Here is a 13,307-nt window from a genome sequence, read left to right as displayed (position 1 = left end):
CGTCAGCGGCGCGACGGGCGTTGCTGGGCAACGCGGCCCAGCGGGCCCAGCCCCTCGGCACCACCACGTAAGACTGTCACCCTTACCAAATTTGCTAAGTTTTTCTACAGTCAGATCTACGCAAATGAATCAGTTATACGGGAAGGATGGCCACCTTCGTTATGAGCGCATCTTTATTTAAAAAACCCCCAACGATTTCCAGCGACAGCACCATACCCGTCTCTGTTTACACGTGCCTTCCCCACGAGACCCCCTCTGTGATGTACCCAGGACTTCGCAAATAAAATAAAATAAAATAAAACTCCGCAGGCAGCTAGAAGTCGCACCCGCATAACTACTTTTAACCGGGATTACGAACCCCTTTCCTCTGACAGCGACGTCCGTAACTCCAGCTCACCCGCACGAAGACAACACCGCGCTGCAGAGCTTAATGAGGCAGCCGCAACCGGCATTCGAGATCATTAGGCCTATTATAACCTGGGGAGCCATAATTATTATGTGGCAGCCAGTATCATTCTCCGTCAAGAACTGAGGTTATAAGTACAAAAGGGAGCGATCGGTGCCTGCCACGTCACTAACACTAGATGGCACGTGTTCTACTTTTTTAAGAACAACGCTTTCTGGTTTGTAAAGTTTACCTTGGTCAACTGACCAAATTTCTGGTGCCGAGTCTTCACCCATACAGGTTTCTGAGAATGTTTCTATTTTGGACCAATTATGGTCTTTTTTGGTTGTCAGATCTATTAAGAAGCTTCTCCAGTGAGCATTCCGGTCATGAATCTAGGGAAAAAAAAAAAAAGGGGGAGAACAATTACCTCTGAGTTTTTCCTAACAATAGCTTTAGCAACTGAAGATTTAATCCCGTGCAAAATCAAGAAACACCGGGGTTAAGTCGGTGATACTGAGCTCAAACACAACAGCTGAACTCTGAAACACAAGAACAAGCCTGTTTTACCAACTCTGCACGGATTTTCTGGCACCGCTGTCATGCAACAGTTCCAAAAGAAGTTAGAATTTTAGCATACAGGCAAAAAACCCCTTGTAATTGGAAAAAAACCCACTTCTGTTCTGTCTTAGCAGTCACTTCAAGGTCCCAAAGGTCTCTGAAAACAGCTAAGCTCAGCAATCCATTTTTTCAGCATATCACAATGCTGGAAACACGTAAAACCATATTCATCTGCGGCAGGAAGATGTTATAAACCATCGTGTTACGGCTTAAAAGACTGCAGGGACTGCAGTAGCACAAAAAGCGGTACCGTTCCTTTCTGAAGAGGAGGATTCAATCAGTAACGCGCATTTTAAATAACCTCTGTCCAAGATGAGGTTCTCCTCCTGAAGATGGTACAACTAGTTGGGAGACGACTGGTTTCACAGCCAGCAGTGGGAGCTGCTGCACTGCTGGTGGAAAATTCTGCACACTTCAGAACTGCGTTTTTAAAAGCTGTCTGCAGATGGCAGAGCAATCTCCCAACCCTAATATTCATTCTTCTGCAATGTATTTATTTGATAAAAATCAGAACCTAAGCACCAATGTGAACCCTCATGAAGCCAAGAAACTTTTCCCGGTAGTTAAGTGCCACCACCATGGTTTGCCTGCCACAAAGACGGCCAAGGGGCAGCGTACCGACACGTGTCTGCGCAAGGTGGACATGTCCGTGAAGGTCCTCTCGCACGCTCTGCACTTGTACGGCTTTTCCCCGGTGTGAATGCGCTGGTGGCGACGGAGAGCGCCCTGTTGGGTGAATGTTTTCCCACACTGTTCACAAAAATACGGACGGGTCTCTAAAAACAAACAAAAAAAACCCCAACCAGGAAGCACAGAGTTAGAAGGCAGGTTCTTTTGGCCCCAATTTCAGCAGACAAAAAGTGTAAAGAATTTTTGAAAGATCAATATTGGTAACGCGGTGCACATAGGAGATAGGCACTTCAGACCCTGGTGTTTAAGGTTATGTGATGAATGTTTCTTGGCTGCAAAGGCAAACCTGAGAACAGCTCCCTGATCTTGCAAGGGGAATAAGCAGCGACTACAGCCGCGCTCTGCTCAGACGTCCTTCAGCAGCACAAACCAGTCTTCGGGGCAAGCACCACCCGATATCGCGCCCTGTTCAACGAGCCAGGATTGCTATGAGCCCTGCTTCTCCTCATCACCTAATTCAAGGAGCTAATAAGTGTGGTTCTGGAATAAAACATCACCATCCAAACCGGAAAGTACTTCAGACCCGAGCTTCCAGTGCCGTTTTGTTCTCCCGGCCCCGATCAGTTTGTTTCGTTACCTGCATGGACGTTACTGTGCTGGGCTAGCGAGGCTCTCAGTCCAAACACCTTCCCGCAAACCTCACACTTGTAGGGCTTAGCACCCATGTGGCATCGTTTATGGCATTTTAAGTATTCATTGGTGGCAAAATGTTTTCCGCAGACATCGCATTTAAAAAGGCGCTCTCCTGAGTAAACAGAAAAAGACACCCGGAATTCTTTCAGCAGAATTCTGTACTTCAAAGCTGGTTTCCAAATGTCTTTCTATCCCGAGGAGTCCCTTCCCGGTACTTGAATTCTCTTTGAGTTAAAAAAAAAAAAAAACAAACAAAACATGCACCTTCTTCAAATCCCAACTAGCAAACTTCTAGCAGTATAAAGGGAGGCGATGGGAGAAAACAGATGGAAGGAAGGAATTATTTAATGCCTACCTGTGTGGGTCCTTTTGTGGCCGGTGAGTTTGCCTTTATCAGCAAAGCAAGCCCCACAGTCCTCGCAAATATATGGCTTTTCCCCTGTATGGGACCTAAACGAAGCAAAACACAAATGAGTATTAATAGATTAGCTCTTGTAGCGTGTTCCTAAAATAATGTATTTGAAATTACGTTCTACACGCTACAGGCAGCATGCTTCATTTTTTAAATGAAGTGGAAAAAAGTACATTCTGCTCACTCAGGAAATAGAGTACAGGTGCTATGCTAAAGCATTAAAATTCCCATTTAAGGTTTATCTTTTCCTCACTCTTGGGCCCTACAAAATCCACCTTTCTTTCACAAGTTATAGTGCATAGAATCAGCCTCGGAAGGGAGAAAGCAGGGAAGATGACAAGCGGATGCTGTGCTAGAGACTGAAAGTGCATCCAGATTGTCCCCAGCACGCCGCCAGCAGCAGATCTCTTGGGACATCGTAGGCCACATTGTTGGCTTCCACAACCCCTCCATCTCGCGTCCTCTGGCCTGCAAACTTCAACTGGCAGGACATTCTCATTTTTCAGACAAAAGGCACTAAGGGAAGTCAGGCAAGCGGTGTTTCCAAACACATGCTGGACATCTGATTTTAAACTAGCTCAAATCACAGAAAGTCTGAGCCTAAAGTTTGGTCTTAACACTGTGCTGACTTCCCTTATTCTGACCCAAGCCATATGATGTGGAAAAGCAGGGCTAATTTTGAGTTGTCAGGCAAAATGCTGCAACCCTGAGACAGCCAGTTACCCAACCCATGAGTCACCGTTTTGTTGCAGTCATACCGCATCTTGCACGCAGCGCAGCTCTGCTGCACTTCAGCTGGCAAGAGATTATCTTGCCATTTCAGATGTTTTGCTGGTCCCGAATCAGTATGCCCCACAATTTTTTAAATCGCTGTAAGAACGCTTAGAAGAAAGCTACTGTCCCCATTGCATGGGTGCACAGCCTCTAGTAACAGGTTTTCTCTTGCCTAATTTAGCCCTGCAACAGCTAACACCCTCCTACAAGCTAGCTGCCATGTTCCCCGTTTGCAGAAAGATGGGAAATTCCATGGCATGATTCACCCTCTCCTGGGAGCAGACACATTTAAGAGACACCACCAGGGAGCAATTCATCCAGTCTAGCTGCAATGACTACAGAGGGAGCCCAGATGAGAAGTCCAGCTTTTGTATTGCATACAAGAAATGAAATCCCACACTAAATGACTTGCTTGGAGTGACAAAGAGTGAGTAGGGCTCAACATCTGGGTCTCTGAGGTCCCTGACTAATTCTTCAGCTTATGCTACTTTCCATCAGAGGAGGCAGTCATCTTATTTTGAAGACCGTCTCAAATGACTGGCACTTGCTTGCAAGTTCGGACAGAGCATCTGTTTCAAAATCCTTACTAAAACTGACACAATGTCCAGCTGCAGACAAAGCCTTTACGTAAAAGAATTAATCACAGCTACTTCAGAACAAATTATATCCCAGTATTCCTGTTATAAGGACACGCAAGGGGAATGACTCGGAACTGGGAGAAAGAAGTGCTGAAGGACGCTGGGCATGCAGGGAGCGGTAACGGGAGAAGCATTACCGTAGGCTGACCTGGTATGGATCTTGAGTTGCGACGGCTGAGCAAATTTTGAATGACAAATGCCACATTCGTAAGGTTTTTCTCCTGTGTGCGTCCGCATATGAAACACCAGGGCTGTTCGGGAGCTGAGGATCTTCCCGCAGACAGAGCAGAGAGGGCGTTTGACCCTGCCTTCGTGCTTCCGCATATAATGTGTCCTCACATCCCTCTTTCTTTTAAAAGTAGCATTGCAAAGGGTGCAGGCAAACTGCCTTTCCTCAGTGTGGACACATGCCCGGTGCTCCTTCCAGCTGTTGTAACTAGCAAACGACTTGCTGCAGATGTCACACTGATAGACTTTACCAGGCAAGCACTGATGGACATCCCTGCAGTGATCCACATACTTTTTCCGGGAAACAAACTGCTCGTTACACTTATCACACGTTATTACGTAGGCAGATTTGTTATTCACTCCACTTTTATTTACCTTCTTGATTTTAAACTCTTCATCTGATTCACGCTCTTCACCATCCTTCTCGTTAGAGTATTCATCATCCTCATCGTCCTCCTCAGTACAGGCCTCCTCGTTATCCCTACTGTCTTCAACCTCTGAATACCCCCCTTCGTAATCTACCTCCTCCTCTCCCTTCACGCTCCTTTCACCTTCATCTCCATTCCCTTCTTTGCTCAGTTTTTCACTTCTGGCTTCAGCTTCCTTATATTTCCGCTTCCGTTCTTCTTGCTCATTGCCACAGTCTACTTCGGTAACAGATGAACCCCCAGGTTCCTCCTCACGACTCGTGGCCTCTTCGTGCCTCGCACACTTTTGTCGCTCAGCCTCCGATGTCCCAACCCACGTCTCTCTGTCGGGATCTTTGTCACAACTTGTGTTTGTTCTACGCGCAGGTGGAACTACCATCCAATAGACAGGCATAAGTTTCCTCTCTTGCCCCGACTCATGGATTTTTCTGTTAAAATAAACAAACAACTGAGCACAACTTCAGTAAGTTCACTTGTTTCACTTCAGACATGTTTGCCTTGGAGGAAGAGTGGTTTCCTTTTAATTGTTCCTCACACCGTTTAAGAAATTAACAGCATGTTTGGAGAGCCGAACAACAGGGAAAATTTTGTGTAGAGTTGGACCAGATAATCAGAGAAAATTAAAACGTCTCAACTCATCAAGGATGGAGCCTTTCAAGTATACACATTCGTCATTGGACTAGTGACATAGGATGGACTGTAAATTTTCCTCCAAGGCCATGGTGGGCAGGATAAGAAACTGTGGACTTAAACCAAGGGAAATATAGAACCAAGGGAAATATAGATTAAATGCCTGTATGCAGTAACAAAACAGACCCCCTTATAAGCCATCAATTGCAGCGCTTAACTACTTATTGCTACTCAGTGCACAGAACGAGCTATGCCATGGCACTCACAACACACCTGGAATGTTTTTTCTGCTACGGGACTGAACTACAAACAAATTTTGACATTTTTTAAAAGGAAAGCTGAGATCCAGTAGAAAATCGCCAACCTCCAGTACCATACAGGCAGGGTACGGAGACATTTGACATGCACACTGGCTTCTGCAGTTCTGGAAACTACTGTGCAATTTCAACATCTTATTTTCAGTCAGGCAGCGCTTAATAAGCCTATCTGGAAGCTCACACCACCCAGTACAACAGTGTGCAGGTCATTTGGCCCATGGAAACCATATTAAAAAGCACCACGCTGCCCTGATGCTTATGAAACAGGCATTTTCTTGTGCATTTTAAACAGATGCTGATTATTTTCAGGCTCCCATTTAAAAACCCAAATCTGAGGCTTCCAGAATCACCTAACAGATTTGGTTGCACAAGTCCTCTTTGATTCAATGGGAAATATTCACCTAAATTCCCAGTCTGGGCGACCTCAATCCAGCAATCCGGACTGAGAGCTTGATGAGGGCAATGAAAAAAATCTGTGCCGATTTCAACACACTTCCAATCAGATCCAAGGAATTCTGGAACTGAAGCAGCAAGGATTTCAGGAATGCTTTTATCCTGGCACCCAGAGAGTTTTTCCTGCACGCATGGGGACACACGCACGCGCACGGAGAATGCTGTACCTTACATGAGAATTGTAAGCAGACCTCTGAGCAAAGCTGGCGGGGCAGCGCTCGCATTTGTACGGTTTCTCCCCGGTGTGCGTTCGTATGTGGACGGTCAGGCCACACTTGGAACTGATGACCTTGTCGCAGTATGGGCAGGCCTGGGGATCCCGCTTCTTCTCATGCACCCTGCGGATATGCTCCTTTATGTCCTTCTGGCGCTTAAACCTCTTGTCACAGAACACACAGGAGAAGCCCCGCTCGTCGCTATGAACGGTGAGGCGGTGCTGCCGGAGGTTCTGGTGAGTGGAGAAGAGCTGCTCACAGACGTCGCAGCTGTACTTGACAGCCAGATTAATGTCATGCTTGAGCTCCATGTGCGACCGGTACTGCTTGATAACACGGAACGATTCGTTGCACTTCTCACACGCAATCTGCGGCAAGACTTTTGCCACGTGCCGCTGCGATTTCCTACGCTCAGTTTTACTGGCAAATTTGGAAATTAAACTGTTTTCACCTTCCCGCTGCTCAGGCAACGCATTCCCAGTTACCACACAGGCTTCCTTTGACTCAGTCTGACTTAGGAGAGAACGACTATTCTCATTTTCCAGACTATCAATATCCATGCCGAGTCTGTCTCCCATATCTGTCTTGTTACATTTCAGTAGCTTTGCTGTCCTGGATTTTGGTTCTGGAAAAGCAGTGGCCTCTTGCTCCAGGCTTGCCGGTTGGCCTTCAACAACTTTGTAGCCAGCCAGCAACTTCTTATGTTTTTGCCTGTCCCAAAGTTTCCTCTGCATGGGTATTGCCACAACTTGGGAAGAGTTACTCAGTTTGTGGTGGTCCTCTTGCTGGATGCGAGTCCACTGTGGCCCACCATTTTCACACAGCTGACCTTTCAGGTGGAGGCTCAAATCTAAACCCTTCCTGCCCTCTCCTTTCACTTCTTCACAAATGTCAAGCAAATCCTTGCATTCGAGCCTTTCAGCTATTTCTTTCATCCGTTGCAGTTTTTCCGCTTCAATCTCCACTTCGGCAGTGTAAACAAACTCCAGGAAGGAGGTGAACTCTTCCGTGTAAATGTCTTGCAGAGTCACTGTGCAATTCTTGGTGTCCAGCATCTCATCATGCAGGAAAAGCCCCTTGAAATAGTTGCTGGAAGCTGCCAAGACAGCTTTGTGAACCAGAAACTCCTCCTGAATTCCAAGATGCTGTGTGTGAACTGTCACGTCACACAGGTGACCGAACTGGTACAGAGAATGCAGTGCCCTCAGGAGGTTGGGAGCAGCAACCTTGGATTTCATTAGAATTTTCTTTTTCTCCATCCTGCCAGAAAAACAGACAAATGTGTGAATGCTTGCTCTCCCTCTTCCACGAGCTGTCTTTTCATTCATGTACGACATCAATCACTTAAGAAAAGAGCTCAGTGGAGATCCACGCCCCAATTCCTAATTTACAAGATGTGGCAAAGGCCTCAAGGTTACTTCTATCAATGCAACCGCCATCAGCAAACACACTTGGTTTATTACAGTCGCGGATTTAGATTTACGCTCTGGGATAACCCTTCAGAGCGAATATTCCGTTGCACAGACGGTAACAGTAACGAAATATGAGCAGCATGATTGGCCCAGCTTAATAATAAAACATTCTTTGTACAAGCACTTTTCGACAGCAGAGGTCACGACGATTTACAGTGGAAACAAGCATCTTTCCCCACCCCTCCTGTACCAAGGGGGAACCGGAGCACAGCAAGTCACTTTGGTGCCGACTGTTTCCAGGCTGGTGTTGAAACGGAGCCCGTGTTTTCACAGTCACACCAGGCTCCGCTCGCTGCGCCAGGCAGCCCCTTGTGCCAAAGCAGGGGGATAAACTTTTGGATCTGGTTCAGTTTTGTTTCTGGGTTTTTTTTCCCCTCATGTTAAACAATCAGACCTAGTGGTTAATAAGACAGTTAGTAAGCTTGTACTGTATTTGGCCGCTGAAATAATATACATGGACAAACTACGCATCCAGAAATAGCTACAAATTTTTTGAGGCGGCAGGAGTGTTTTATTTGAAAAAATATTTCAAAACTGCTCCTTCTCAATCAACAAACAGAGAGGTCAGAAGTTTTTTGACGGTTTCAGAAATAACAATTTGCATTTCCCCACCAGAGGAAGAGAGACAGACGCTAGCTACTATTACAGTAAACCCAATGCCTGAGAACTCCGTGGCTTTTCTGCCTCAACCCGCATACGACACCTCTACCGCCGGAACACGAAGTCCCAATTAGCCTTGCCCATAAAGCACGACGATGCCGTCAACCTTACCGAGGCCTTCAGACGCTCTGATCTGATCCTCCCAGCCGATATCCCCGATCTAGCATAGTTTTTAAACATCTGCTATTTAGCACACGCTTACAACGGCTTTGTAACCCAGGGAAGAACATTAGGCCAAAATAAACAGACGATTGGGCTTGTTACTGCTTAAAGCCTCCGTTTAAGCTTGGCTTGCTCCGCTTCCCTCTCACAGTAATAACGGTTGGCAGAAAATGACACCAAACTCTACTTTCACTTCTCATCCAAATTATGTTTGACATTATATTAAATACAATCCTGGCAGATATAAACTGCCTGATTAAGAAGACAAGTGTGTCTTCAACATAAAGTACCAGGAAGTCGAATACAATACGTAGCCTGGAGTGAACAGGTTTGAATAGCAAGCTTAAGAGATAGCTTTGAGAATCCTCTTCCTATTACAGGCTGCGGCAGCAAGCACCGCAGAGGATAACCATCTTCTAATCTGCAAGGCGCAAGTCACTCAACGCTTGCAACATCCCAAATAACGTTTTAAAACTGGCATTTAAAGGTTTAAACTTATTTTCTAATGACCCTGTTAAGTGCCACGGGAACGCGTACAGCTATGTTCATAGGAAATAGACAAATTTCTCCTAGATATAAAATATCTCTAAATTTGAGCTATGCAGAACCTCAAATATTTGTATTTAATTAGGGGTTTGATTGTGAGTACTCAATGAGCTCCTGCGAGAAGTCATCCCCCCCAATCAATGGGACTGCTTGAGATCTCAGCCTTCTTGCCCAGCTGCTGCAGAACCTCCTCGCTCCCACACTCCTCACGGCTAGCAGGTTCAAAGATGTTTACCCAGACAAAAGAAAACAAAAATACTACTTTTCCTGAGTATTTTTCCTGTAGCAACTAGAAGAAAAAGATGAACAAAGCATGTGTTGAAACATCCCAAAGCAGCTAGAAATTGAGGAGGGGAATGTGCAAAACAGCATTGTCTAAATTCCGTCAGAAAAGGACTCCTCGCATCCAGACTCCTACAAACATATGATAAATATCACAGTCTCTGCCTTACGAATGCCAGCAGGCATCTTTAAAATGCTCCCAACTCAACGGCTGCCAACTATTCCCTACCATCGACCACCAGCTACAGGGAGACATAATCCCGACAGCTCCCACGGCACGCTTGCAGGCTGCAGGAAGAAGTACAGATCTGGAGGTTAATACCTACATCCAGTCTGCAAATTCACAAAAGCTTCCCCTTAATCTGTCCCCTGGCTTGCCCTTCTTAGATGTTTTCCAACAGGATATCCTTCTTCATTTCTGTGCAGAACTGACCCCAGCGTCGCGGAGCTCACCGATCAGTAGCGCTTAAAGAAATCAATGAGCAGAGCATGTGCTAATTTCCTCCTTTCTCCTTTTTAAGATCCCCATCTGCGATAAATTCTCGATACGCTCTCCCATGTGAGCTCTACTAACACTAGTATCTGATACTAAGCCAAACGGAGCGGTACATTCCAACATCGCCTCTTTAGTTCAGCTGGTTCTAGATTAAATCAGCCCAGAAGTGGCTTACTGAAATGTCTTTCCAATGAAAAATACCACAAATTAATCAAGTCTCACTTTTTTTTTTTTCCCCGCTCAGAAAAAAAGGAGACTGCACTTTTTGTTACCATTTGGACAGAAAATTGATCTTTAGTTTTCTGAAGTGGTGTTGAATATAGTTTCTTTTCATGTTTTAGTTTCATGAGGTTGAGCATAGAACACAATGTTTTAGAAATATAAAACAATACGTAAGATCCCCCCTCCCCCAAAATAAAAAAAGTTAGGTAGTAGATTTCCAAATATTTTGCTTTCATTGTGAGGGTGAGGAAGCAGCTTCTTACCCCCAATGGATTAGGAAAGCTCTTTTCTCCTTACTCTTTACACTTCATTTACACTTAATGATGAGAAAAGATTCTTGAGAAATTCCCATCCACAGCAACAGGAATGAGGATGACAAACATTGCAGGAAAACATCCTGAGTCAAAGAGAAGGATGTATCTTGTTCTAACTGCCAGTTAATGTTGGCTTGAATTAACCACCAGTAATCGAATAGGAAAAATAATACTAACATCATTAATAGGTTTAATTCTATCCCTCATTTATGACCACAAGGCACCCTGGTTTTCATAACCCTAATTTTTGCTCCCAACCGCATCTGTAAACTGAGCATTCCCAGAGCTGCACCCCATCTCTTTCGCTTTCCAGCGCTCCAACCAGCCCAAACGGCAAAAGGATCGGCACTTCTCTCTCCTGCAAACACGCCGCCCTAACCCGGCGGAACAAGCTCCCAAGGGGCAATGCAGGACGGTCACAAAGGTGGAAAAAGTCAGAAAAAGCACAAGGCAGCAGGAGGAACACGCTCCGCTGCTCCACAACCCCTCTGCTCTTTTCTCATACCCTCAGAAACCCTCTTGGAGCTGCTCCCGGGAGGTGGCAGGGTTCACAGCCTGCTGGGAGAAAGACACCACTGACCACCGCGGGTCATCACGAACCTGTGACCACTGCTTATGAAACCAGGAAGCAAAAGGGAGCTGGTTAGAGGTTAACAGCCCCCCTAAACATCGTTCTGCTGCACCCTGAAACTACTTCTGAAAGCAGCAAGTTGCTAGTTTCTGACACGCTGGCTTCAGTGGGAAGACTTAAATGAAACCCATGTTTTTTCCACATATTGCATTTTACGGGTTTGTTTGTAAAGCTTTTTGCCTGGTAACAATGAAATAAATAGTTTAAAGAATATGCATGCATGCAAGATGTACAGAAAACATAATTAATCTAACAGAACCACCGCAAAAGCCAAAATGTATTTCAATTCAGTTACAGCTCCTGATAAGGTCACTGGAATAAGTACAACTGTTTTAAAAAAATAAGGCCTAATGGTGGCTTCCAACCTCCAAGAAGAGATTTATATTTGCTCTGTGCTACAGCACTTTTTTTCTTTGTGATACAACAACATAGTCAATAGCAGCTCTCTAATTCAGGATCATTAATGCGGTAAACAAAGACGTTTGTAAGAAGGACAGTAAATATTTCCCAAACATTGTTGTTCCTTGGACTTTCACTGCTTGGATCTACTTTGCAACTCCTATGGGCCAGAGCTGTAACTGGTGTGATAGGGTATAGCCCTGCTGAAGTGAAGGCAGTGAAGGCACGCTGATTTATACACCCAACTATCTAGGGGAGAAAAACCCAATAGGTCAAAGAAATAGAATCACATGCTTCTCAAAAATTCTGTTATTCCATGCATAAACATGCCCTGTTTTTTGCAAAGTATACGTAATCTTTGGTTGCTTGATTTTCCCCAAGCCTTTTCAATTAGATCTTAAGTTTCTCTTCAGAGAAGCGAGGAGGAAATTCTTCCTTAATTTATTTTCCCAGGAAGGGTTCTTTTAAACTCTCAATAGCTGCACGCACATGTACAACAAAAGGCTCCAACAGCGATGAAAATGAGAACTCTTGAAATAGCAATAGCGTTAGGAAGAAAAAAGTCCTCTTATGCTCTTACTGGATCACTTTGCCCTCTGCAGAAACTGCCCAAATATCTCTCTGAAGTGCTGGTATGGTGTAAGAGCGTGTAATCGCTCCTCTTGATGCCTGGGCTCCCACTTGGCAAAATAAGCTCAGCACAGGTAGATCATAACAGCAGCGCAACACCCCAGATCTCGACTGATAAAACAAACCACTCAAGAGATCAGATTAAACAACCAGAACTGCAGTGCAGCAGGCAAAATATTTAAGAGCACACAAACCGTCCTGAGGAAAGGGCAATAAGACTCATTGCCATAGATACGCAAAACCTAGCTTCAGTCCTCAAACAAGCCACACCTGTGATATTTTTCTGATTTTCACCTTGTTTTTTTCCTGTAAAATCAGGTGACGTTCGCCTGTCTTAAAGATAGATTGCGATGATAAAAAAAGCTTATTATCTTGCTGCTGTTAACGCAACATAGGTGAAAAAGAGCATTACAAGAAGACAAGTAACAGCTAGAGTTACTCAACTACATTAATCATCTCAGAAAATTAAGCTCGCTCACACAAGTTCCCACGCGATGCAGACACATAAAGTTAGGCATGAATAGCAATACCAGCCGTGCTGCTCCAGCCACGGTTTCTGGCCTTTGTGCACCGCTGCCTAACTTGAGGAACTGCCATCCAGAGCGGCCCAATTTATCCTACAGCGGACCGAGGGCCAAATGCCTCCAAGAGTCCTTTAAATATTTATTATTATCTTTTAAAACGTACAGAACTTCTGCCTTGCTCAAAACCAACTACGTTACCTTAGAGCCACAACTAGAAACGCTCTTCACGTCAGACAATCGAGGCTGACCGCGCTTTCCAGGTGGAACAGCGCTAACGCTCACACTCCTAACCGAAAGAGACCCCGCCGTGTTATTCCTTGCGCCGCTGACAAAACACGGCTGTTACTGTCTTCTGGTTTTTGCCGTTCACCTCACGCGGCCAACAGATTTCTACGCGTGTAACGGCCCGCAAGGCGCACAGGTGCCCCCTGAGCCCTGCAAGGAAATGAGAAACCAAAGACGGTTTTTGCCCTGCGCTCGCCCAAAGCGCGAGTCCCCTCACTCGGGGAGACAAACCCCGCCGCGGCCGGAGCTCCGAGCACCAC

At 45.4% G+C, this 13,307-nt stretch overlaps 1 protein-coding gene across 5 annotated transcripts in view; it reads right to left on the bottom strand.

Annotated features, from left to right (window-relative positions):
* Positions 1–12,381, bottom strand: part of GZF1 (GDNF inducible zinc finger protein 1) — a 25,686-nt gene extending 13,305 nt beyond the window's left edge. For 2 of the 5 annotated variants that reach the window (XM_035902387.1, XM_035902388.1), the window contains exons 1-7: positions 11,084–12,381; positions 6,377–7,684; positions 4,302–5,237; positions 2,685–2,779; positions 2,274–2,441; positions 1,625–1,782; positions 639–780 (exon numbers count right to left, since the gene is read on the bottom strand). In XM_035902387.1, coding sequence (XP_035758280.1) covers positions 639–780; positions 1,625–1,782; positions 2,274–2,441; positions 2,685–2,779; positions 4,302–5,237; positions 6,377–7,683 — 2,806 coding nt within the window. In that variant the 5' untranslated portion in view covers position 7,684; positions 11,084–12,381. Of the gene's footprint in view, positions 1–195; positions 781–1,624; positions 1,783–2,273; positions 2,442–2,684; positions 2,780–4,301; positions 5,238–6,376; positions 7,685–8,667; positions 9,505–11,083 lie in introns of those variants that run through there. The other 3 variants (XM_035902385.1, XM_035902386.1, XM_009646979.2) reach the window with 3 other exon arrangements.
* Between the last annotated feature and the right edge of the window lie 926 nt (positions 12,382–13,307).

Source organism: Egretta garzetta, unplaced genomic scaffold, assembly GCF_000687185.1.
Source record: "Egretta garzetta isolate BGI_Z169 unplaced genomic scaffold, ASM68718v1 scaffold819, whole genome shotgun sequence".
Lineage (NCBI taxonomy): Eukaryota > Metazoa > Chordata > Aves > Pelecaniformes > Ardeidae > Egretta > Egretta garzetta.
The sequence above is the reverse complement of the archived record's forward strand: the minus strand, read 5'-3'. Positions and strand labels throughout refer to the sequence as shown.